Source organism: Oncorhynchus keta, chromosome 34 (assembly GCF_023373465.1).
Source record: "Oncorhynchus keta strain PuntledgeMale-10-30-2019 chromosome 34, Oket_V2, whole genome shotgun sequence".
Lineage (NCBI taxonomy): Eukaryota > Metazoa > Chordata > Actinopteri > Salmoniformes > Salmonidae > Oncorhynchus > Oncorhynchus keta.
Genome location: NC_068454.1, coordinates 1,858,723 through 1,886,195, shown reverse-complemented (window position 1 = coordinate 1,886,195; position 27,473 = coordinate 1,858,723). Strand labels below are relative to the sequence as shown.

Here is a 27,473-nt window from a genome sequence, read left to right as displayed (position 1 = left end):
CCCCATCTTCTCCTCTCCTCTCCTGTCCTCCCCCATCTTCTCCTCTCCTCTGCTGTCCTCCCCCATCTTCTCCTCTCTCCTCCTGTCCTCCCCCATCTTCTCCTCTCCTCTCCTCTCCTGTCCTCCCCCATCTCTCCTCTCCTCTCCTGTCCTCCCCATCTTCTCCTCTCTCTCTGCTGTCCTCCCCCCATCTTCTCCTCTCCTCTCCTGTCCTCCCCCATCTTCTCCTCTCCTCTGCTGTCCTCCCCCATCTTCTTCCTCTCCTGTCCTCTCCCCCATCTTCTCCTCTCCTCTCCTGTCCTCCCCATCTTCTCCTCTCCTCTCCTCTCCTCTCCCTGTCATCCCCCATCTCTCCTCTCTCTGCTGTCCTCCCCCATCTTCTCCTCTCCTCTCCTCTGCTGTCCTCCCCCATCTTCTCCTCTCCTCCCCCATCTTCTCCTCTCCTCTCCTGTCCTCCCCATCTTCTCCTCTCCTCTGCTGTCCTCCCCCATCTTCTCCTCTCCTTCTCCTCTCCCCTCCTCTCCTCCCCCATCTTCTCCTCTCCTCTCCTCTCTCTGTCCTCCCCCATCTTCTCCTCTCCTCTGCTGTCCTCCCCATCTTCTCCTCTCCTCTGCTGTCCTCCCCATCTTCTCTCTCTCTCTGCTGTCCTCCCTCATCTTCTCCTCCCTCTCCTGTCCTCCCCCTTCTCCTCTCCTCTCCTCCCCTCTCTCCTCTCCTCTCCTCTCCTCTCCTCTCCTCTCCTCTCCTGTCCTCCCCCATCTTCTCCTCTCCTCTGCTGTCCTCCCCCATCTTCTCATCTCCTCTCCTGTCCTCCCCCATCTTCTCCTCTCCTCTCTCCTTCCAATTATCTCCTCTTCCATAACCACATCTCTCTCCTGTCTGGACAAAGACAGAGATAATTTCATATCCTACTGTATGTTTCAGTAAAATAATGAAATATCATACAATGATTCTCATCATCCATATTATGATTACTGCCTTCTCTACCTAATGATAATAATCAGCCATTAAAGACCTATAGAGCTAAAATACCCTTCTTTAGTCTAAAGTAAATACGTGGTGAATGATTGGTTCTGTCTCAAATGGCATCCTACTGCCTATATATATATATATATATATATATATATAGTGCACAATGTTTGACCTAATTTACATGCCCACAAAGGCTCAAAGTATTGTTCTATATATAGAGAAGAGGATACCATTTGGGAAGTAGCCGTACATTGGAAGCATGCAGTGGAAGCTAAGGACATTATGGATCTGCATTATCTGGTTAAAATAGAGAAAGATAATGACATCATGGATCCGCATTATCAGGATAAAACAGAGAAAGATAATGACATTATGGATCCGCATTATCAGGACAAAACAGAGAAAGATAATGACATTATGGATCGGCATTATCAGGATAAAACAGAGAAAGATAATGACATTATGGATCTGCATTATCTGGTCAAAACAGAGAAAGATAATGACATTATGGGTCTGCATTATCAGGATAAAACAGAGAAAGATAATGACATTATGGAGCTGCATTATCAGGATAAAACAGAGAAAGATAATGACATTATGGGTCTGCATTATCAGGATAAAACAGAGAAAGATAATGACATTATGGGTCTGCATTATCAGGATAAAACAGAGAAAGATAATGACATTACGGGTCTGCATTATCAGGATAAAACAGAGAAAGATAATGACATTATGGATCTGCATTATCAGGATAAAACAGAGAAAGATAATGACATTATGTGTCTGCATTATCAGGATAAAACAGAGAAAGATAATGACATTATGGACCTGCATTATCAGGATAAAACAGAGAAAGATAATGACATTATGGACCTGCATTATCAGGATAAAACAGAGAAAGATAATGACATTATGGAGCTGCATTATCAGGACAAAACAGAGAAAGATAATGACATTATGGGGTCTGCATTATCAGGATAAAACAGAGAAAGATAATGACATTATGAGCCTGCATTATCAGGTCAAAACAGAGAAAGATAATGACATTATGGATCTGCATTATCAGGATAAAACAGAGAAAGATAATGACATTATGGATCTGCATTATCAGGATAAAACAGAGAAAGATAATGACATTATGGATCTGCATTATCAGGATAAAACAGAGAAAGATAATGACATTATGGGTCTGCATTATCAGGATAAAACAGAGAAAGATAATGACATTATGGATCCGCATTATCAGGATAAAACAGAGAAAGATAATGACAATATGAGTCTGCATTATCAGGATAAAACAGAGAAAGATAATGACATTATGGATCTGCATTATCAGGACAAAACAGAGAAAGATAATGACATTATGGGTCTGCATTATCAGGACAAAACAGAGAAAGATAATGACATCATGGATCTGCATTATCAGGATAAAACAGAGAAAGATAATGGCATTATGGATCCGCATTATCAGGTTAAAACAACGCAATATAAAAGCTGATACAACATGTAGTGTATAGTGGTTGGAATTCCCAGAATGCTCGCTGCTCCTTCCTGTGTGTGTGTGTGTGTGTGTGTGTGTGTGTGTGTGTGTGTGTGTGTGTGTGTGTGTGTGTGTGTGTGTGTGTGTGTGTGTGCAGAATGTTCCGAGATACAGATGACTTTGATCATCTACCGTCCAGTAATTAATAAGACAATATGGACTGCCACGATAGTGTATAAAACACGTGGTTGTTCGACAGCTAGCCATAGTGGTCACACAGCCAAAGTCTGATTGGCTGCTGCAGAAAGTTAGACAGACAGATACTGTAGTTATAGTTACTGGACCAGACCAAGGGCCTGTATCAATCAAAACACTCACACCGCACCGTTTAGACTTTTTGATCAAAATGATTGAGACTACATGAAAGGAGAGGGTGGGGTTGGGGGGGGGCGACCCGATCCGATCCTAGGTCAGAACTCCATACAGATCATTGTGACGGGCCGGTCCCTCCCCGCCGTAGGCGAACCTCTCTGGGCTAGCCTGGCGATACTCCCTCCTCCTCCTCCCCCACGGTTCATGGTGTCATAACGGGGGGCTCGGAGGGGCAGAGTGGGGACGGGGGGACGTCCTGGCGTAGAGGAGGAGGGTGGTAGAACCCTGGGTCGGCCTGGCGGGGGTCACCTCTGGGGGGGTAGTTGGGGTTCTCTCTGGGGGGGTAGTTGGAGTCAACCCTTGGGGGGTAGTTGGGGTCAACCCTAGGGGGGTAGTTGGGGTCAACCCTGGAGGGGTAGTTGGGGTCTACTCTGGGGGGGTAGTTGGGATTGGGGTAGGCTGGTTGGGGGCCAGGGTAGTGACCAACCCAGCCAGTCTGCTGTATTGGGTACCCCTCAGAAGGATCCATCGGGCCACGCCTGAAAGAAAACACAAAAGAAGACAATGATGAAGAACACGAAGCAGAAGTCTACATCAAAACATATTTAAAACAAGAAGAAGAACAGTAGCATGGTCAGGACAGTAGGATGGTCAGGACAGTAGGATGGTCAGGACAGTAGGATGGTTAGGACAGTAGGATGGTTAGGACAGTAGGATGGTCAGGACAGTAGGATGGTCAGGACAGTAGCATGGTTAGGACAGTAGGATGGTTAGGACAGTAGGATGGTTAGGACAGTAGGATGGTTAGGACAGTAGGATGGTCAGGACAGTAGGATGGTTAGGACAGTAGGATGGTCAGGACAGTAGGATGGTCAGGACAGTAGGATGGTTAGGACAGTAGGATGGTCAGGACAGTAGGATGGTCAGGACAGTAGGATGGTCAGGACAGTAGGATGGTTAGGACAGTAGGATGGTCAGGACAGTAGGATGGTCAGGACAGTAGGATGTTAGGACAGTAGGATGGTCAGGACAGTAGGATGGTTAGGACAGTAGGATGGTTAGGACAGTAGCATGGTCAGGACAGTAGGATGGTCAGGACAGTAGGATGGTTAGGACAGAAGGATGGTTAGGACAGAAGGATGGTTAGGACAGTAGGATGGTCAGGACAGTAGGATGGTTAGGACAGTAGGATGGTCAGGACAGTAGGATGGTTAGGACAGTAGGATGGTCAGGACAGTAGGATGGTCAGGACAGTAGCATGGTCAGGACAGTAGGATGGTTAGGACAGTAGGATGGTCAGGACAGTAGGATGGTTAGGACAGTAGGATGGTCAGGACAGTAGGATGGTTAGGACAGTAGGATGGTCAGGACAGTAGGATGGTTAGGACAGTAGGATGGTCAGTACAGTAGCATGGTCAGGACAGTAGGATGGTCAGGACAGTAGGATGGTCAGGACAGTAGGATGGTTAGGACAGTAGGATGGTCAGGACAGTAGGAGGACAGTAGGATGGTTAGGACAGTAGGATGGTCAGGACAGTAGGATGGTCAGGACAGTAGGATGGTTAGGACAGTAGGATGGTCAGGACAGTAGGATGGTCAGGACAGTGGTCAGGACAGTAGGATGGTCAGGACAGTAGCATGGTCAGGACAGTAGCATGGTCAGGACAGTAGGATGGTTAGGACAGTAGGATGGTCAGGACTAGGATGTTTAGGACCCTAGGATGGACAGATCAGTAGGATGGTCAGGACAGTAGGATGGTTAGGACAGTAGGATGGTCAGGACAGTAGGATCAGGACAGTAGGATGGTTAGGACCTTAGGATGGTCAGGATCAGTAGGATGGTCAGGACAGATCTAGGATCAGCTTCCCTTCCCCTTCAGATCTAGGATCAGCTTCCCTTCCCCTTCAGATCTAGGATCAGCTTCCCCTTCCCCTTCAGATCTAGGATCAGTTTATCCTTCAGATCTAGGATCAGCTTCCCCTTCCCCTTCAGATCTAGGATCAGCTTCCCCTTCAGATCTAGGATCAGCTTCCCCTTCAGATCTAGGATCAGCTTCCCCTTCAGATCTAGGATCAGCTTCCCCTTCCCCTTCAGATCTAGGATCAGATTCCCCTTCCCCTACAGATCTAGGATCAGCTTCCCCTTCCCCTTCAGATCTAGGATCAGCCTCCCCTTCCCCTTCAGATCTAGGATCAGCTTCCCCTTCCCCTACAGATCTAGGATCAGCTTCCCCTTCCCCTTCAGATCTAGGATCAGCTTCCCCTTCCCCTTCAGATCTAGGATCAGCTTCCCCTTCCCCTACAGATCTAGGATCAGCTTCCCCTTCCCCTTCAGATCTAGGATCAGCTTCCCCTTCCCCTTCAGATCTAGGATCAGCTTCCCCTTCCCCTTCAGATCTAGGATCAGCTTCCCCTTCCCCTACAGATCTAGGATCAGCTTCCCCTTCCCCTACAGATCTAGGATCAGCTTCCCCTTCCCCTACAGATCTAGGATCAGCTTCCCCTTCAGATCTAGGATCAGCTTCCCCTTCCCCTACAGATCTAGGATCAGCTTCCCCTTCCCCTTCAGATCTAGGATCAGCTTCCCCTTCCCCTACAGATCTAGGATCAGCTTCCCCTTCCCCTTCAGATCTAGGATCAGCTTCCCCTTCCCCTACAGATCTAGGATCAGCTTCCCCTTCCCCTTCAGATCTAGGATCAGCTTCCCTTCCCCTTCAGATCTAGGATCAGCTTCCCCCTTCCCTACAGATCAAGGATCAGCTTCCCTTCAGATCTAGGATCAGCTTCCCTTCCCCTTCAGATCTAGGATCAGTTTCTCCTTCAGATCTAGGATCAGCTTCCCTTCCCCTTCAGATCTAGGATCAGCTTCCCCTTCCCCTTCAGATCTAGGATCAGCTTCCCCTTCCCCTTCAGATCTAGGATCAGCTTCTCCTTCAGATCTAGGATCAGCTTCCCCTTCCCCTTCAGATCTAGGGTCAGTTTCTCCTTCAGATCTAGGATCAGCTTCCCCAACAGATCTAGGATCACCTTCCCCTTCAGATCTAGGATCAGCTTCCCCTACAGATCTAGGATCAGCTTCCCCTTCAGATCTAGGATCAGCTTCCCCTTCCCCTTCAGATCTAGGATTAGTTTCTCCTTCAGATCTAGGATCAGCTTCCCCTTCAGATCTAGGATCAGTTTCTCCTTCAGATCTAGGATCAGCTTCCCCCTACAGATCTAGGATCAGCTTCCCCTTCAGATCTAGGATCAGCTTCCCCTTCAGATCTGGGATCAGCTTCCCCTTCAGATCTAGGATCAGCTTCCCCTTCAGATCTAGTATCAGCTTCCCCTTCAGATCTAGGATCAGCTTCCCCTACAGATCTAGTATCAGCTTCCCCTTCAGATCTAGGATCAGCTTCCCCTTCCCCTTCAGATCTAGGATCAGTTTCCCCTTCAGATCTAGGATCAGCTTCCCCTTCAGATCTAGGATCAGCTTCCCCTTCCCCTTCAGATGTAGGATCAGTTTCCCCTTCAGATCTAGGATCAGCTTCCCCTTCAGATCTGCGATCAGCTTCCCCTTCAGATCTAGGATCAGCTTCCCCTTCAGATCTAGGATCAGCTTCCCCTACAGATCTAGGATCAGTTTCTCCTTCAGATCTAGGATCAGCTTCCCCTACAGATCTAGGATCAGCTTCCCCTTCAGATCTAGGATCAGAGACGGGAACTACATTTTAAGTCGGAAGTTAACATAGACTTAGGTTGGAGTCATTAAAACTTGTTTTTCAACCACTCCACAAATTCCTTATTAAACAAACTATAGTTTTGGCAAGTCGGTTAGGACATCTACTTTGTGCAGTAATTTTTCCAAGTATTGTTTATAGACATATTATTTCACTTATAATTCACTGTATCACAATTCCAGTGGGTCAAAAGTTTACATACACTGATTTTCGCGACGCGGATCCTGTGTTCTGCCTTTCACCCAGGACAACGGAATGGATCCCAGCCGGCGACCCCCCAAAAAAACCACTCCGTAAAAGAGGGAAACGAGGCGGTCTTCTGGTCAGACTCCGAAGACGGGAACATCGCGCACCACTCCCTAGCATACTTCTCGCCAATGTCCAGTCTATTGACAACAAGGTTGATGAAATCCGAGCAAGGGTAGCATTCCAGAGGGACATCAGAGACTGTAACGTTCTGTGCTTCACGGAAACATGGCTCACTGGAGAGACGCTATCCGAGGCGGTGCAGCCAACGGGCCGACAGAAACAAACATCTTTCTGGTAAGAAGAGGGGCGGGAGCGTATGCCTTATGGCTAACGAGACATGGTGTGATGAAAGAAACATACAGGAACTCAAATCCTTCTGTTCACCTGATTTAGAATTCCTCACAATCAAATGTCGACCGCACTATCTACCAAGAGAATTCTCTTCGATTATAATCACAGCCGTATATATTCCCCCCAAGCAGACACATCAATGGCTCTGAACAAACTTTATTTGACTCTTTGCAAACTGGAATCCATATATCCGGAGGCTGCATTCATTGTAGCTGGGAATTTTAACAAGGCTAATCTGAAAACAAGACTCCCTAAATTTTATCAGCATATCGATTGCGCAACCAGGGCTGGAAAAACCTTGGATCATCTCCCACGCTGAGGTCTGTCCAACGCTGGTCAGACCAAGCTGACTCCACACTCCAAGACTGCTTCCATCACGTGGACTGGGATATGTTTCGTATTGCGCCAGGTAACAACATTGACGAATACGCTGATTCGGTGTGCGAGTTCATTAGAATGTGCGTTGAAGATGTCGTTCCCATAGCAACAATTAAAACATTCCCTAACCAGAAACCGTGGATTGATGGCAGCATTCGCGTGAAACTGAAAGCGCGAACCACTGCTTTTAATCAGGGCAAGGTGTCTGGTAACATGACCGAATACAAACAGTGCAGCTATTCCCTCCGCAAGGCTATCAAACAAGCTAAGCGTCAGTATAGAGACGAAGTAGAATCTCAATTCAACGGTTCAGACACAAGAGGTATGTGGCAGGGTCTACAGTCAATCACGGACTACAAGAAGAAAACCAGCCCAGTCACGGACCAGGATGTCTTGCTCCCAGGCAGACTAAATAACTTTTTTGCCCGCTTTGAGGACAATACAGTGCCACTGACACGGCCTGCAACGAAAACATGCAGACTCTCCTTCACTGCAGCCGAGGTGAGTAAAACATTTAAACGTGTTAACCCTCGGAAGGCTGCAGGCCCAGACGGCATCCCCAGCCGCGCCCTCAGAGCATGCGCAGACCAGCTGGCCGGTGTGTTTACGGACATATTCAATCAATCCCTATACCAGTCTGCTGTTCCCACATGCTTCAAGAGGGCCACCATTGTTCCTGTTCCCAAGAAAGCTAAGGTAACTGAGCTAAACGACTACCGCCCCGTAGCACTCACTTCCGTCATCATGAACTGCTTTGAGAGACTAGTCAAGGACCATATGACCTCCACCCTACCTGACACCCTAGACCCACTCCAATTTGCTTACCGCCCAAATAGGTCCACAGACGCTGCAATCTCAACCACACTGCACACTGCCCTAACCCATCTGGACAAGAGGAATGCATATGTAAGAATGCTGTTCATCGACTACAGCTCGGCATTCAACACCATAGTACCCTCCAAGCTCGTCATCAAGCTCGAGACCCTGGGTCTCGACCCCGCCCTGTGCAACTGGGTACTGGACTTCCTGACGGGCCGCCCCCCAGGTGGTGAGGGTAGGCAACAACATCTCCACCCCGCTGATCCTCAACACTGGGGCCCCACAAGGGTGCGTTCTGAGCCCTCTCCTGTACTCCCTGTTCACCACGACTGCGTGGCCACGCACGCTCCAACTCAATCATCAAGTTTGCGGACGACACAACAGTGGTAGGCTTGATTATCAACAACGACAAGACGGCCTACAGGGAGGAGGTGAGGGCCCTCGGAGTTTGGTGTCAAGAAAATAACCTCACACTCAACGTCAACGAAACTAAGGAGATGATTGTGGACTTCAGGAAACAGCAGAGGGAACACCCCTATCCACATCGATGGAACAGTAGTGGAGAGGGTAGCAAGTTTAAAGTTCCTCGGCATACACATCACAGACAAACTGAATTGGTCCACTCACACAGACAGCATCGTGAAGAAGGCGCAGCAGCGCCTCTTCAACCTCAGGAGGCTGAAGAAATTAGGCTTTTCACCAAAAGCACTCACAAACTTCTACAGATGCACAATCGAGAGCATCCTGGCGGGCTGTATCACCGCCTGGTACGGCAACTGCTCCGCCCACAACCGTAAGGCTCTCCAGAGGGTAGTGAGGTCTGCACAATGCATCACCGGGGGCAAACTACCTGCCCTCCAGGACACCTACACCACCCGATGTTACAGGAAGGCCATAAAGATCATCAAGGACAACAACCACCCGAGCCACTGCCTGTTCACCCCGCTATCATCCAGAAGGCGAGGTCAGTACAGGTGCATCAAAGCTGGGACCGAGAGACTGAAAAACAGCTTCTATCTGAAGGCCATCAGACTGTTAAACAGCCACCACTAACATTGAGTGGCTGCTGCCAACACACTGACACTGACACTGACTCAACTCCAGCCACTTTAATAATGGGAATTGATGGGAAATTATGTAAAATATATCACTAGCCACTTTAAACAATGCTACCTAATATAATGTTACGTACCCTACATTATTCATCTCATATGTATACGTATATACTGTACACTACATCATCGACTGCATCCTTATGTAATACATGTATCACTAGCCACTTTAACTATGCCACTTTGTTTACATACTCATCTCATATGTATATACTGTACTCGATACCATCTACTGTATGCTGCTCTGTACCATCACTCATTCATATATCTTTATGTACATATTCTTTATCCCCTTACACTGTGTATAAGACAGTAGTTTAGGAATTGTTAGTTAGATTACTTGTTGGTTATCACTGCATTGTCGGAACTAGAAGCACAAGCATTTCGCTACACTCACATTAACATCTGCTAACCTTGTGTATGTGACAAATACAATTTGATTTGATTTGACTAAGTTGACTGTGACTTTAAAAAGCTTGGAAAATTCCAGAAAATTATGTCATGGCTTTAGAAGCTTCTGATAGGCTAATTGACATAATTTGAGTCAATTGGAGGTGTACCTGTGGATGTATTTCAAGGACTACCTTCAAACTCAGTGCCTCTTTGCTTGACATCAAGGGAAAATCAAAATAAATCAGCCAAGACATCAGAAATAATTGTAGACCTCCACAAGTCTGACTGACTGACTGCTGCTCTTCTCCAGATCCCTCATACTGACTGACTGACTGCTGCTCTCCTCCTGATCCCTCATACTGACTGACTGCTGCTCTTCTCCTGATCCCTCATACTGACTGACTGACTGCTGCTCTCCTCCTGATCCCTCATACTGACTGACTGACTGCTCTTCTCCAGATCCCTCATACTGACTGACTGACTGCTCTTCTCCTGATCCCTCATACTGACTGACTGACTGACTGACTGCTCTTCTCCAGATCCCTCATACTGACTGACTGACTGCTCTTCTCCTGATCCCTCATACTGACTGACTGACTGCTCTTCTCCAGATCCCTCATACTGACTGACTGACTGCTCTTCTCCTGATCCCTCATACTGACTGACTGCTCTTCTCCTGATCCCTCATACTGACTGACTGACTGACTGACTGCTCTTCTCCTGATCCCTCATACTGACTGACTGCTCTTCTCCTGATCCCTCATACTGACTGACTGACTGCTCTTCTCCAGATCCCTCATACTGACTGACTGACTGCTCTTCTCCTGATCCCTCATACTGACTGACTGCTCTTCTCCTGATCCCTCATACTGACTGACTGACTGCTCTCCTCCTGATCCCTCATACTGACTGACGGACTGACTGCTCTTCTCCTAATCCCTCATACTGACTGACTGACTGCTCTTCTCCTGATCCCTCATACTGACTGACGGACTGACTGCTCTTCTCCTGATCCCTCATACTGACTGACTGCTGCTCTTCTCCTGATCCCTCATACTGACTGACTGACTGACTGCTCTTCTCCTGATCCCTCATACTGACTGACTGACTGCTCTTCTCCAGATCCCTCATACTGACTGACTAGGAATAAGCTCTCTGGCAACTCCACACAGTACTTCACCTCAGATCAGCTTTCATAGGACAAGGCCCATTTTTCCAGGTCACGCGCTGAGGTCGCCAATTGAGTGACTTCCCCTGTTACAGCTAGACTGTAGTTCCCAGTCACCCTGCCTGACATGGACATGAGGCCAGGGTCTGACACACACACACACACACACACACACACACACACACACACACACACACACACACACACACACACACACACACACACACACACACACACACACACACACACACACACACACACACACACACACACACCCCATGTGAGCCACTGTGACGACCACATAGCAATGTTCTATAAGTGACAGTCTTCAGCATGGAGTGGTGAGCCTTTCCCACGTAACTTATACTGAGGGCGTGTCCCAGATGACACCCTGTTAAGGGCCTTGGTGTTGACGGGTCATGGTTACACATGGTTACACAGCCAAGGTGTTGACTGGTCATGGTTACACAGCCAAGGTGTTGACTGGTCATGGTTACACATGGTTACACAGCCAAGGTGTTGACTGGTCATGGTTACACAGCCAAGGTGTTGACTGGTCATGGTTACACATGGTTACACAGCCAAGGTGTTGACTGGACATGGTTACACAGCCAAGGTGTTGACTGGTCATGGTTACACATGGTTACACAGCCAAGGTGTTGACTGGTCATGGTTACACATGGTTACACAGCCAAGGTGTTGACTGGACATGGTTACACAGCCAAGGTGTTGACTGGTCATGGTTACACATGGTTACACAGCCAAGGTGTTGACTGGTCATGTTTACACATGGTTACACAGCCAAGGTGTTGACTGGTCATGGTTACACATGGTTACACAGCCAAGGTGTTGACTGGACATGGTTACACAGCCAAGGTGTTGACTGGTCATGGTTACACATGGTTACACAGCCAAGGTGTTGACTGGTCATGGTTACACATGGTTACACAGCCAAGGTGTTGACTGGTCATGGTTACACATGGTTACACAGCCAAGGTGTTGACTGGTCATGGTTACACATGGTTACACAGCCAAGGTGTTGACTGGTCATGGTTACACATGGTTACACAGCCAAGGTGTTGACTGGTCATGGTTACACAGCCAAGGTGTTGACTGGTCATGGTTACACATGGTTACACAGCCAAGGTGTTGACTGGTCATGGTTACACATGGTTACGCAGCCAAGGTGTTGACTGGTCATGGTTACACAGCCAAGGTTTTGCTGGTCATGGTTACACATGGTTACACAGCCAAGGTGTTGACTGGTCATGGTTACACAGCCAAGGTGTTGACTGGTCATGGTTACACATGGTTACACAGCCAAGGTGTTGACGGGTCATGGTTACACATGGTTACACAGCCAAGGTGTTGACTGGTCATGGTTACACTGCCAAGGTGTTGACTGGTCATGGTTACACATGGTTACACAGCCAAGGTGTTGACTGGACATGGTTACACATGGTTACACAGCCAAGGTGTTGACTGGTCATGGTTACACATGGTTACAGAGCCAAGGTGTTGACTGGTCATGGTTACACTGCCAAGGTGTTGACTGGTCATGGTTACACATGGTTACACAGCCAAGGTGTTGACTGGACATGGTTACACATGGTTACACAGCCAAGGTGTTGACTGGTCATGGTTACACATGGTTACACAGCCAAGGTGTTGACTGGTCATGGTTACACAGCCAAGGTGTTGACTGGTCATGGTTACACATGGTTACACAGCCAAGGTGTTGACTGGTCATGGTTACACATGGTTACACAGCCAAGGTGTTGACTGGTCATGGTTACACTGCCAAGGTGTTGACTGGTCATGGTTACACATGGTTACACAGCCAAGGTGTTGACTGGTCATGGTTACACATGGTTACACAGCCAAGGTGTTGACTGGTCATGGTTACACATGGTTACACAGCCAAGGTGTTGACTGGTCATGGTTACACTGCCAAGGTGTTGACTGGTCATGGTTACACATGGTTACACAGCCAAGGTGTTGACTGGACATGGTTACACATGGTTACACAGCCAAGGTGTTGACTGGTCATGGTTACACATGGTTACACAGCCAAGGTGTTGACTGGTCATGGTTACACTGCCAAGGTGTTGACTGGTCATGGTTACACATGGTTACAAAGCCAAGGTGTTGACTGGTCATGGTTACACATGGTTACACAGCCAAGGTGTTGACTGGTCATGGTTACTATTATTATTATTGGTAATGACAGCTATGGGAGTCTGGTTCAGTGTATTGGTAATGACAGCCATGGGAGTCTGGTTCAGTGTATTGGTAATGACAGCTATGGGAGTGGAGTCTGGTTCAGTGTACTGGTAATGACAGCTATGGGAGTCTGGTTCAGTGTATTGGTAATGACAGCTATGGGAGTCTGGTTCAGTGTATTGGTGATGACAGCTATGGGAGTCTGGTTCAGTGTACTGGTAATGACAGCTATGGGAGTCTGGTTCAGTGTATTGGTAATGACAGCTATGGGAGTCTGGTTCAGTGTATTGGTAATGACAGCTATGGGAGTCTGGTTCAGTGTACTGGTAATGACAGCTATGGGAGTCTGGTTCAGTGTACTGGTAATGACAGCTATGGAGGTCTGGTTCAGTGTACTGGTAATGACAGCTATGGGAGTCTGGTTCAGTGTATTGGTAATGACAGCTATGGGAGTCTGGTTCAGTGTATTGGTAATGACAGCTATGGGAGGAGTCTGGTTCTGTGTATTGGTAATGACAGCTATGGGAGTCTGGTTAGGGTGTATTGTAATGACAGCTATGGGAGTCTGGTTCAGTGTATTGGTAATGACAGCCATGGGAGTTGGAGTCTGGTTCAGTGTATTGGTAATGACAGCTATGGGAGTCTGGTTCAGTGTATTGGTAATGACAGCTATGGGAGTCTGGTTCAGTGTATTGGTAATGACAGCTATGGGAGTCTGGTTCAGTGTACTGGTAATGACAGCTATGGGAGTCTGGTTCAGTGTACTGGTAATGACAGCTATGGGGGTCTGGTTCAGTGTACTGGTAATGACAGCTATGGGAGTGGAGTCTGGTTCAGTGTACTGGTAATGACAGCTATGGGAGTCTGGTTCAGTGTACTGGTAATGACAGCTATGGGAGTCTGGTTCAGTGTACTGGTAATGACAGCCATGGGAGTCTGGTTCAGTGTACTGGTAATGACAGCTATGGGAGTCTGGTTCAGTGTACTGGTAATGATAGCTATGGGAGTCTGGTTCAGTGTACTGGTAATGATGGCCATGGGAGTCTGGTTCAGTGTATTGGTAATGACAGCCATGGGAGTCTGGTTCAGTGTACTGGTAATGACAGCTATGGGAGTCTGGTTCAGTGTATTGGTAATGACAGCTATGGGAGTCTGGTTCAGTGTACTGGTAATGATAGCTATGGGAGTCTGGTTCAGTGTACTGGTAATGATGGCCATGGGAGTCTGGTTCAGTGTACTGGTAATGACAGCTATGGGAGTCATGTTCATGTACTGGTAATGATAGCTATGGGAGTCTGGTTCAGTGTACTGGTAATGACAGCCATGGGAGTCTGGTTCAGTGTATTGGTAATGACAGCTATGGGAGTCTGGTTCAGTGTATTGGTAATGACAGCTATGGGAGTCTGGTTCAGTGTACTGGTAATGACAGCTATGGGAGTCTGGTTCAGTGTACTGGTAATGACAGCTATGGGGGTCTGGTTCAGTGTACTGGTAATGACAGCTATGGGAGTCTGGTTCAGTGTATTGGTAATGACAGCTATGGGAGTCTGGTTCAGTGTATTGGTAATGACAGCTATGGGAGTGGAGTCTGGTTCAGTGTATTGGTAATGACAGCTATGGGAGTCTGGTTAGGGTGTATTGGTAATGACAGCTATGGGAGTCTGGTTCAGTGTATTGGTAATGACAGCCATGGGAGTGGAGTCTGGTTCAGTGTATTGGTAATGACAGCTATGGGAGTCTGGTTCAGTGTATTGGTAATGACAGCTATGGGAGTCTGGTTCAGTGTATTGGTAATGACAGCTATGGGAGTCTGGTTCAGTGTACTGGTAATGACAGCTATGGGAGTCTGGTTCAGTGTACTGGTAATGACAGCTATGGGGGTCTGGTTCAGTGTACTGGTAATGACAGCTATGGGAGTGGAGTCTGGTTCAGTGTACTGGTAATGACAGCTATGGGAGTCTGGTTCAGTGTACTGGTAATGACAGCTATGGGAGTCTGGTTCAGTGTACTGGTAATGACAGCCATGGGAGTCTGGTTCAGTGTACTGGTAATGACAGCTATGGGAGTCTGGTTCAGTGTACTGGTAATGATAGCTATGGGAGTCTGGTTCAGTGTACTGGTAATGATGGCCATGGGAGTCTGGTTCAGTGTATTGGTAATGACAGCTATGGGAGTCTGGTTCAGTGTATTGGTAATGACAGCTATGGGAGTCTGGTTCAGTGTATTGGTAATGACAGCTATGGGAGTCTGGTTCAGTGTATTGGTAATGACATATATCGGAGTCTGGTTCAGTGTATTGGTAATGACAACTATGGGAGTGGAGTCTGGTTCAGTGTATTGGTAATGACAGCTATGGGAGTCTGGTTCATGTACTGGTAATGACAACTATGGGAGTCTGGTTCAGTGTATTGGTAATGACAGCTATGGGAGTCTGGTTCAGTGTATTGGTAATGACAGCTATGGGAGTCTGGTTCAGTGTATTGGTAATGACAGCTATGGGAGTCTGGTTCAGTGTATTGGTAATGACAGATATGGGAGTCTGGTTCAGTGTATTGGAAATGACAGCTATGGGAGTCTGGTTCAGTGTATTGGTAACGACAGCCATGGGAGTCTGGTTCAGTGTACTGGTAATGACAGCTATGGGAGTGGAGTCTGGTTCAGTGTATTGGTAATGACAGCTATGGGAGTCTGGTTCAGTGTACTGGTAATGACAGCCATGGGTGTCTGGTTCAGTGTATTGGTAATGACAGCCATGGGAGTCTGGTTCAGTGTACTGGTAATGACAGCCATGGGAGTGGAGACTGGTTCAGTGTATTGGTAATGACAGCCATGGGAGTCTGGTTCAGTGTATTGGTAATGACAGCTATGGGGGAGTCTGGTTCAGTGTACTGGTAATGACAGCCATGGGAGTCTGGTTCAGTGTATTGGTAATGACAGCCATGGGAGTCTGGTTCAGTGTACTGGTAATGACAGCCATGGGAGTCTGGTTCAGTGTACTGGTAATGACAGCCATGGGAGTCTGGTTCAGTGTACTGGTAATGACAGCCATGGGAGTCTGGTTCAGTGTATTGGTAATGACAGCTATGGGAGTCTGGTTCAGTGTACTGGTAATGACAGCTATGGGAGTGGAGACTGGTTCAGTGTACTGGTAATGACAGCCATGGGAGTCTGGTTCAGTGTACTGGTAATGACAGCTATGGGAGTGGAGACTGGTTCAGTGTACTGGTAATGACAACTATGGGAGTCTGGTTCAGTGTACTGGTAATGACAGCCATGGGAGTCTGGTTCAGTGTATTGGTAATGACAGCTATGGGAGTCTGGTTCAGTGTACTGGTAATGACAGCTATGGGAGTCTGGTTCAGTGTACTGGTAATGACAGCTATGGGAGTCTGGTTCAGTGTATTGGTAATGACAGCCATGGGAGTGGAGACTGGTTCAGTGTATTGGTAATGACAGCCATGGGAGTCTGGTTCAGTGTACTGGTAATGACAGCCATGGGAGTCTGGTTCAGTGTATTGGTAATGACAGCTATGGGAGTCTGGTTCAGTGTATTGGTAATGACAGCCATGGGAGTGGAGACTGGTTCAGTGTATTGGTAATGATAGCTATGGGAGTCTGGTTCAGTGTATTGGTAATGATGGCCATGGGAGTCTGGTTCAGTGTACTGGTAATGACAGCCATGGGAGTCTGGTTCAGTGTACTGGTAATGACACTATGGGAGTCTGGTTCAGTGTATTGGTAATGACAGCCATGGGATGGAGTCTGGTTCAGTGTACTGGTAATGACAGCTATGGGAGTCTGGTTCAGTGTACTGGTAATGACAGCTATGGGAGTCTGGTTCAGTGTATTGGTAATGACAGCTACGGGAGTCTGGTTCAGTGTACTGGTAATGACAGCCATGGGAGTCTGGTTCAGTGTATTGGTAATGATAGCTATGGGAGTCTGGTTCAGTGTACTGGTAATGACAGCCATGGGAGTCTGGTTCAGTGTATTGGTAATGACAGCTATGGGATTCTGGTTCAGTGTACTGGTAATGACAGCTATGGGAGTGGAGTCTAGTTCAGTGTAGTGGTAATGACAGCCATGGGAGTCTGGTTCAGTGTACTGGTAATGACAGCCATGGGAGTCTGGTTCAGTGTATTGGTAATGACAGCTATGGGAGTCTGGTTCAGTGTATTGGTAATGACAGCCATGGGAGTCTGGTTCAGTGTATTGGTAATGACAGCCATGGGAGTGGAGTCTGGTTCAGTGTACTGGTAATGACAGCTATGGGAGTCTGGTTCAGTGTACTGGTAATGACAGCTATGGGAGTCTGGTTCAGTGTACTGGTAATGACAGCCATGGGAGTGGAGACTGGTTCAGTGTATTGGTAATGACAGCCATGGGAGTCTGGTTCAGTGTATTGGTAATGACAGCCATGGGAGTGGAGTCTGGTTCAGTGTACTGGTAATGACAGCTATGGGAGTCTGGTTCAGTGTATTGGTAATGACAGCTATGGGAGTCTGGTTCAGTGTACTGGCAATGACAGCCATGGGAGTCTGGTTCAGTGTACTGGTAATGACAGCCATGGGAGTCTCGTTCAGTGTACTGGTAATGACATCCATGAGAGTCTGGTTCAGTGTATTGGTAATGACAGCTATGGGAGTCTGGTTCAGTGTATTGGTAATGACAGCCATGGGAGTCTGGTTCAGTGTATTGGTAATGACAGCCATGGGAGTCTGGTTCAGTGTATTGGTAATGACAGCTATGGGAGTCTGGTTCAGTGTATTGGTAATGACAGCTATGGGAGTCTGGTTCAGTGTATTGGTAATGACAGCTATGGGAGTGGAGTCTGGTTCAGTGTACTGGTAATGACAGCTATGGGAGTCTGGTTCAGTGTACTGGTAATGACAGCTATGGGAGTCTGGTTCAGTGTATTGGTAATGACAGCCATGGGATCTGGTTCAGTGTACTGGTAATGACAGCTATGGGAGTCTGGTTCAGTGTATTGGTAATGACAGCTATGGGAGTCTGGTTCAGTGTATTGGTAATGACAGCTATGGGAGTCTGGTTCAGTGTACTGGTAATGACAGCTATGGGAGTCTGGTTCAGTGTATTGGTAATGACAGCTATGGGAGTGGAGTCTGGTTCAGTGTATTGGTAATGACAGTTATGGGAGTCTGGTTCAGTGTATTGGTAATGACAGCTATGGGAGTCTGGTTCAGTGTATTGGTAATGACAGCTATGGGAGTCTGGTTCAGTGTATTGGTAATGACAGCTATGGGAGTGGAGTCTGGTTCAGTGTACTGGTAATGACAGCTATGGGAGTCTGGTTCAGTGTACTGGTAATGACAGCTATGAGAGTCTGGTTCAGTGTATTGGTAATGAGAGCCATGGGATCTGGTTCAGTGTACTGGAAATGACAGCTATGGGAGTCTGGTTCAGTGTATTGGTAATGACAGCTATGGGAGTGGAGTCTGGTTCAGTGTATTGGTAATGACAGCTATGGGAGTCTGGTTCAGTGTATTGGTAATGACAGCTATGGGAGTCTGGTTCAGTGTATTGGTAATGACAGCTATGGGAGACTGGTTCAGTGTATTGGTAATGACAGCTATGGGAGACTGGTTCAGTGTATTGGCAATGACAGCTTTGGGAGTCTGGTTCAGTGTACTGGTAATGACAGCTATGGGAGTCTGGTTCAGTGTACTGGTAATGACAGCTATGGGAGTCTGGTTCAGTGTATTGGTAATGACAGCTATGGGAGTCTGGTTCAGTGTACTGGTAATGACAGCTATGGGAGTCTGGTTCAGTGTACTGGTAATGACAGCTATGGGAGTCTGGTTCAGTGTATTGGTAATGACAGCTATGGGAGTCTGGTTCAGTGTACTGGTAATGACAGCTATGGGAGTCTGGTTCAGTGTACTGGTAATGACAGCTATGGGAGTCTGGTTCAGTGTATTGGTAATGACAGCCATGGGAGTGGAGACTGGTTCAGTGTATTGGTAATGACAGCCATGGGAGTCTGGTTCAGTGTACTGGTAATGACAGCCATGGGAGTCTGGTTCAGTGTATTGGTAATGACAGCTATGGGAGTGGAGACTGGTTCAGTGTATTGGTAATGATAGCTATGGGAGTCTGGTTCAGTGTATTGGTAATGACGGCCATGGGAGTCTGGTTCAGTGTACTGGTAATGACAGCCATGGGAGTCTGGTTCAGTGTACTGGTAATGACACTATGGGAGTCTGGTTCAGTGTATTGGTAATGACAGCCATGGGAGTGGAGTCTGGTTCAGTGTACTGGTAATGACAGCTATGGGAGTCTGGTTCAGTGTACTGGTAATGACAGCTATGGGAGTCTGGTTCAGTGTATTGGTAATGACAGCTACGGGAGTCTGGTTCAGTGTACTGGTAATGACAGCCATGGGAGTCTGGTTCAGTGTATTGGTAATGATAGCTATGGGAGTCTGGTTCAGTGTACTGGTAATGACAGCCATGGGAGTCTGGTTCAGTGTATTGGTAATGACAGCTATGGGATTCTGGTTCAGTGTACTGGTAATGACAGCTATGGGAGTGGAGTCTAGTTCAGTGTAGTGGTAATGACAGCCATGGGAGTCTGGTTCAGTGTACTGGTAATGACAGCCATGGGAGTCTGGTTCAGTGTATTGGTAATGACAGCTATGGGAGTCTGGTTCAGTGTATTGGTAATGACAGCCATGGGAGTCTGGTTCAGTGTATTGGTAATGACAGCCATGGGAGTGGAGTCTGGTTCAGTGTACTGGTAATGACAGCTATGGGAGTCTGGTTCAGTGTACTGGTAATGACAGCTATGGGAGTCTGGTTCAGTGTACTGGTAATGACAGCCATGGGAGTGGAGACTGGTTCAGTGTATTGGTAATGACAGCCATGGGAGTCTGGTTCAGTGTATTGGTAATGACAGCCATGGGAGTGGAGTCTGGTTCAGTGTACTGGTAATGACAGCTATGGGAGTCTGGTTCAGTGTATTGGTAATGACAGCTATGGGAGTCTGGTTCAGTGTACTGGCAATGACAGCCATGGGAGTCTGGTTCAGTGTACTGGTAATGACAGCCATGGGAGTCTCGTTCAGTGTACTGGTAATGACATCCATGAGAGTCTGGTTCAGTGTATTGGTAATGACAGCTATGGGAGTCTGGTTCAGTGTATTGGTAATGACAGCCATGGGAGTCTGGTTCAGTGTATTGGTAATGACAGCCATGGGAGTCTGGTTCAGTGTATTGGTAATGACAGCTATGGGAGTCTGGTTCAGTGTATTGGTAATGACAGCTATGGGAGTCTGGTTCAGTGTATTGGTAATGACAGCTATGGGAGTGGAGTCTGGTTCAGTGTACTGGTAATGACAGCTATGGGAGTCTGGTTCAGTGTACTGGTAATGACAGCTATGGGAGTCTGGTTCAGTGTATTGGTAATGACAGCCATGGGATCTGGTTCAGTGTACTGGTAATGACAGCTATGGGAGTCTGGTTCAGTGTATTGGTAATGACAGCTATGGGAGTCTGGTTCAGTGTATTGGTAATGACAGCTATGGGAGTCTGGTTCAGTGTACTGGTAATGACAGCTATGGGAGTCTGGTTCAGTGTATTGGTAATGACAGCTATGGGAGTGGAGTCTGGTTCAGTGTATTGGTAATGACAGTTATGGGAGTCTGGTTCAGTGTATTGGTAATGACAGCTATGGGAGTCTGGTTCAGTGTATTGGTAATGACAGCTATGGGAGTCTGGTTCAGTGTATTGGTAATGACAGCTATGGGAGTGGAGTCTGGTTCAGTGTACTGGTAATGACAGCTATGGGAGTCTGGTTCAGTGTACTGGTAATGACAGCTATGAGAGTCTGGTTCAGTGTATTGGTAATGAGAGCCATGGGATCTGGTTCAGTGTACTGGAAATGACAGCTATGGGAGTCTGGTTCAGTGTATTGGTAATGACAGCTATGGGAGGAGTCTGGTTCAGTGTATTGGTAATGACAGCTATGGGAGTCTGGTTCAGTGTATTGGTAATGACAGCTATGGGAGTCTGGTTCAGTGTATTGGTAATGACAGCTATGGGAGACTGGTTCAGTGTATTGTAATGACAGCTATGGGAGACTGGTTCAGTGTATTGGCAATGACAGCTTTGGGAGTCTGGTTCAGTGTACTGGTAATGACAGCTATGGGAGTCTGGTTCAGTGTACTGGTAATGACAGCTATGGGAGTCTGGTTCAGTGTATTGGTAATGACAGCTATGGGAGTCTGGTTCAGTGTACTGGTAATGACAGCTATGGGAGTCTGGTTCAGTGTATTGGTAATGACAGCCATGGGAGTGGAGTCTGGTTCAGTGTATTGGTAATGACAGCTATGGGAGTCTGGTTCAGTGTATTGGTAATGAGTAAAGCTATGGGAGTCTGGTTCAGTGTATTGGTAATGACAGCTATGGGAGACTGGTTCAGTGTATTGGTAATGACAGCTATGGGAGACTGGTTCAGTGTATTGGTAATGACAGCTATGGGAGTCTGGTTCAGTGTACTGGTAATGACAGCTATGGGAGTCTGGTTCAGTGTACTGGTAATGACAGCTATGGGAGTCTGGTTCAGTGTATTGGTAATGACAGCTATGGGAGTCTGGTTCAGTGTACTGGTAATGACAGCTATGGGAGTCTGGTTCAGTGTATTGGTAATGACAGCCATGGGAGTGGAGACTGGTTCAGTGTATTGGTAATGACAGCCATGGGAGTCTGGTTCAGTGTACTGGTAATGACAGCCATGGAAGTCTGGTTCAGTGTACTGGTAATGACAGCTATGGGAGTCTGGTTCAGTGTACTGGTAATGACAGCCATGGGAGTCTGGTTCAGTGTATTGGTAATGATGGCCATGGGAGTCTGGTTCAGTGTACTGGTAATGACAGCTATGGGAGTCTGGTTCAGTGTACTGGTAATGACAGCTATGGGAGTCTGGTTCAGTGTACTGGTAATGACAGCCATGGGAGTCTGGTTCAGTGTACTGGTAATGACAGCCATGGGAGTCTGGTTCAGTGTATTGGTAATGACAGCTATGGGAGTCTGGTTCAGTGTATTGGTAATGACATATATCGGAGTCTGGTTCAGTGTATTGGTAATGACAACTATGGGAGTGGAGTCTGGTTCAGTGTATTGGTAATGACAGCTATGGGAGTCTGGTTCAGTGTACTGGTAATGACAGCTATGGGAGTCTGGTTCAGTGTACTGGTAATGACAGCCATGGGAGTCTGGTTCAGTGTACTGGTAATGACAGCCATGGGAGTCTGGTTCAGTGTACTGGTAATGACAGCCATGGGAGTCTGGTTCAGTGTATTGGTAATGACAGCTATGGGAGTCTGGTTCAGTGTACTGGTAATGACAGCTATGGGAGTGGAGACTGGTTCAGTGTACTGGTAATGACAGCCATGGGAGTCTGGTTCAGTGTACTGGTAATGACAGCTATGGGAGTGGAGACTGGTTCAGTGTACTGGTAATGACAACTATGGGAGTCTGGTTCAGTGTACTGGTAATGACAGCCATGGGAGTCTGGTTCAGTGTATTGGTAATGACAGCCACGGAGTCTGGTTCAGTGTACTGGTAATGACAGCCATGGGAGTCTGGTTCAGTGTATTGGTAATGACAGCTATGGGAGTCTGGTTCAGTGTATTGGTAATGACAGCTATGGGAGTCTGGTTCAGTGTATTGGTAATGACAGCTATGGGAGTCTGGTTCAGTGTATTGGTAATGACAGCCATGGGAGTCTGGTTCAGTGTATTGGTAATGACAGCTATGGGAGTCTGGTTCAGTGTATTGGTAATGACAGCTATGGGAGTGGAGTCTGGTTCAGTGTACTGGTAATGACAGCTATGGGAGTCTGGTTCAGTGTACTGGTAATGACAGCTATGAGAGTCTGGTTCAGTGTATTGGTAATGAGAGCCATGGGATCTGGTTCAGTGTACTGGAAATGACAGCTATGGGAGTCTGGTTCAGTGTATTGGTAATGACAGCTATGGGAGTGGAGTCTGGTTCAGTGTATTGGTAATGACAGCTATGGGAGTCTGGTTCAGTGTATTGGTAATGACAGCTATGGGAGTCTGGTTCAGTGTATTGGTAATGACAGCTATGGGAGACTGGTTCAGTGTATTGGTAATGACAGCTATGGGAGACTGGTTCAGTGTATTGGCAATGACAGCTTTGGGAGTCTGGTTCAGTGTACTGGTAATGACAGCTATGGGAGTCTGGTTCAGTGTACTGGTAATGACAGCTATGGGAGTCTGGTTCAGTGTATTGGTAATGACAGCTATGGGAGTCTGGTTCAGTGTACTGGTAATGACAGCTATGGGAGTCTGGTTCAGTGTACTGGTAATGACAGCTATGGGAGTCTGGTTCAGTGTATTGGTAATGACAGCTATGGGAGTCTGGTTCAGTGTACTGGTAATGACAGCTATGGGAGTCTGGTTCAGTGTACTGGTAATGACAGCTATGGGAGTCTGGTTCAGTGTATTGGTAATGACAGCCATGGGAGTGGAGACTGGTTCAGTGTATTGGTAATGACAGCCATGGGAGTCTGGTTCAGTGTACTGGTAATGACAGCCATGGGAGTCTGGTTCAGTGTATTGGTAATGACAGCTATGGGAGTGGAGACTGGTTCAGTGTATTGGTAATGATAGCTATGGGAGTCTGGTTCAGTGTATTGGTAATGACGGCCATGGGAGTCTGGTTCAGTGTACTGGTAATGACAGCCATGGGAGTCTGGTTCAGTGTACTGGTAATGACACTATGGGAGTCTGGTTCAGTGTATTGGTAATGACAGCCATGGGAGTGGAGTCTGGTTCAGTGTACTGGTAATGACAGCTATGGGAGTCTGGTTCAGTGTACTGGTAATGACAGCTATGGGAGTCTGGTTCAGTGTATTGGTAATGACAGCTACGGGAGTCTGGTTCAGTGTACTGGTAATGACAGCCATGGGAGTCTGGTTCAGTGTATTGGTAATGATAGCTATGGGAGTCTGGTTCAGTGTACTGGTAATGACAGCCATGGGAGTCTGTTCAGTGTATTGGTAATGACAGCTATGGGATTCTGGTTCAGTGTACTGGTAATGACAGCTATGGGAGTGGAGTCTAGTTCAGTGTAGTGGTAATGACAGCCATGGGAGTCTGGTTCAGTGTACTGGTAATGACAGCCATGGGAGTCTGGTTCAGTGTATTGGTAATGACAGCTATGGGAGTCTGGTTCAGTGTATTGGTAATGACAGCCATGGGAGTCTGGTTCAGTGTATTGGTAATGACAGCCATGGGAGTGGAGTCTGGTTCAGTGTACTGGTAATGACAGCTATGGGAGTCTGGTTCAGTGTACTGGTAATGACAGCTATGGGAGTCTGGTTCAGTGTACTGGTAATGACAGCCATGGGAGTGGAGACTGGTTCAGTGTATTGGTAATGACAGCCATGGGAGTCTGGTTCAGTGTATTGGTAATGACAGCCATGGGAGTGGAGTCTGGTTCAGTGTACTGGTAATGACAGCTATGGGAGTCTGGTTCAGTGTATTGGTAATGACAGCTATGGGAGTCTGGTTCAGTGTACTGGCAATGACAGCCATGGGAGTCTGGTTCAGTGTACTGGTAATGACAGCCATGGGAGTCTCGTTCAGTGTACTGGTAATGACATCCATGAGAGTCTGGTTCAGTGTATTGGTAATGACAGCTATGGGAGTCTGGTTCAGTGTATTGGTAATGACAGCCATGGGAGTCTGGTTCAGTGTATTGGTAATGACAGCCATGGGAGTCTGGTTCAGTGTATTGGTAATGACAGCTATGGGAGTCTGGTTCAGTGTATTGGTAATGACAGCTATGGGAGTCTGGTTCAGTGTATTGGTAATGACAGCTATGGGAGTGGAGTCTGGTTCAGTGTACTGGTAATGACAGCTATGGGAGTCTGGTTCAGTGTACTGGTAATGACAGCTATGGGAGTCTGGTTCAGTGTATTGTAATGACAGCCATGGGATCTGGTTCAGTGTACTGGTAATGACAGCTATGGGAGTCTGGTTCAGTGTATTGGTAATGACAGCTATGGGAGTCTGGTTCAGTGTATTGGTAATGACAGCTATGGGAGTCTGGTTCAGTGTACTGGTAATGACAGCTATGGGAGTCTGGTTCAGTGTATTGGTAATGACAGCTATGGGAGTGGAGTCTGGTTCAGTGTATTGGTAATGACAGTTATGGGAGTCTGGTTCAGTGTATTGGTAATGACAGCTATGGGAGTCTGGTTCAGTGTATTGGTAATGACAGCTATGGGAGTCTGGTTCAGTGTATTGGTAATGACAGCTATGGGAGTGGAGTCTGGTTCAGTGTACTGGTAATGACAGCTATGGGAGTCTGGTTCAGTGTACTGGTAATGACAGCTATGAGAGTCTGGTTCAGTGTATTGGTAATGAGAGCCATGGGATCTGGTTCAGTGTACTGGAAATGACAGCTATGGGAGTCTGGTTCAGTGTATTGGTAATGACAGCTATGGGAGTGGAGTCTGGTTCAGTGTATTGGTAATGACAGCTATGGGAGTCTGGTTCAGTGTATTGGTAATGACAGCTATGGGAGTCTGGTTCAGTGTATTGGTAATGACAGCTATGGGAGACTGGTTCAGTGTATTGGTAATGACAGCTATGGGAGACTGGTTCAGTGTATTGGCAATGACAGCTTTGGGAGTCTGGTTCAGTGTACTGGTAATGACAGCTATGGGAGTCTGGTTCAGTGTACTGGTAATGACAGCTATGGGAGTCTGGTTCAGTGTATTGGTAATGACAGCTATGGGAGTCTGGTTCAGTGTACTGGTAATGACAGCTATGGGAGTCTGGTTCAGTGTATTGGTAATGACAGCCATGGGAGTGGAGTCTGGTTCAGTGTATTGGTAATGACAGCTATGGGAGTCTGGTTCAGTGTATTGGTAATGACAGCTATGGGAGTCTGGTTCAGTGTATTGGTAATGACAGCTATGGGAGACTGGTTCAGTGTATTGGTAATGACAGCTATGGGAGACTGGTTCAGTGTATTGGTAATGACAGCTATGGGAGTCTGGTTCAGTGTACTGGTAATGACAGCTATGGGAGTCTGGTTCAGTGTACTGGTAATGACAGCTATGGGAGTCTGGTTCAGTGTATTGGTAATGACAGCTATGGGAGTCTGGTTCAGTGTACTGGTAATGACAGCTATGGGAGTCTGGTTCAGTGTATTGGTAATGACAGCCATGGGAGTGGAGACTGGTTCAGTGTATTGGTAATGACAGCCATGGGAGTCTGGTTCAGTGTACTGGTAATGACAGCCATGGAAGTCTGGTTCAGTGTACTGGTAATGACAGCTATGGGAGTCTGGTTCAGTGTACTGGTAATGACAGCCATGGGAGTCTGGTTCAGTGTATTGGTAATGATGGCCATGGGAGTCTGGTTCAGTGTACTGGTAATGACAGCTATGGGAGTCTGGTTCAGTGTACTGGTAATGACAGCTATGGGAGTCTGGTTCAGTGTACTGGTAATGACAGCCATGGGAGTCTGGTTCAGTGTACTGGTAATGACAGCCATGGGAGTCTGGTTCAGTGTATTGGTAATGACAGCTATGGGAGTCTGGTTCAGTGTATTGGTAATGACAGCCATGGGAGTCTGGTTCAGTGTATTGGTAATGACAGCCATGGGAGTCTGGTTCAGTGTATTGGTAATGACAGCTATGGGAGTCTGGTTCAGTGTATTGGTAATGACAGCTATGGGAGTGGAGTCTGGTTCAGTGTACTGGTAATGACAGCTATGGGAGTCTGGTTCAGTGTACTGGTAATGACAGCTATGGGAGTGGAGACTGGTTCAGTGTACTGGTAATGACAGCTATGGGAGTCTGGTTCAGTGTACTGGTAATGACAGCCATGGGAGTCTGGTTCAGTGTACTGGTAATGACAGCTATGGGAGTGGAGTCTGGTTCAGTGTACAGACATCGCCAAGTCGAGGATCGGTAGGATAGTCAGTTTTACTAAGGTAAGCTTGGCAGCGTGAGTGAAGGAGGCTTTGTTGCGGAATAGAAAGCCGACTCTGGATTTGATTTTGATTGGAGATGTTTGATGTGAGTCTGGAAGGAGAGTTTGCAGTCTAGCCAGACACCTAGGTACTTATAGATGTCCACATATTCAAGGTTGGAACCATCCAGGGTGGTGATGCTAGTGGAGTCTGGTTCAGTGTACTGGTAATGACAGCTATGGGAGTGGAGTCTGGTTCAGTGTACT

The 27,473-nt window shown here is 47.2% G+C and overlaps 2 protein-coding genes across 2 annotated transcripts in view; both read right to left on the bottom strand.

Annotated features, from left to right (window-relative positions):
• Nucleotides 1-724: 724 nt before the first annotated feature.
• On the bottom strand, nucleotides 725-2,996 carry LOC127914932 (uncharacterized). Its single transcript, XM_052492720.1, has 2 exons — nucleotides 1,982-2,996; nucleotides 725-1,620 (listed from the first exon to the last, which is right to left on the bottom strand). The coding sequence occupies exons 1-2, from the start codon at nucleotides 2,717-2,719 to the stop codon at nucleotides 1,168-1,170; spliced, it is 1,191 nt and encodes a 396-aa protein (XP_052348680.1). The 5' UTR covers nucleotides 2,720-2,996; the 3' UTR covers nucleotides 725-1,167.
• Nucleotides 2,997-3,010: 14 nt separating this feature from the next.
• LOC127914927 (partitioning defective 3 homolog B-like) overlaps nucleotides 3,011-27,473 on the bottom strand; it is a 119,327-nt gene continuing 94,864 nt past the window's right edge. The window contains exon 4 of the mRNA XM_052492718.1: nucleotides 3,011-3,363. Coding sequence (XP_052348678.1) covers nucleotides 3,027-3,363 — 337 coding nt within the window. The 3' untranslated portion in view covers nucleotides 3,011-3,026. The remainder of the gene's footprint in view (nucleotides 3,364-27,473) is intronic.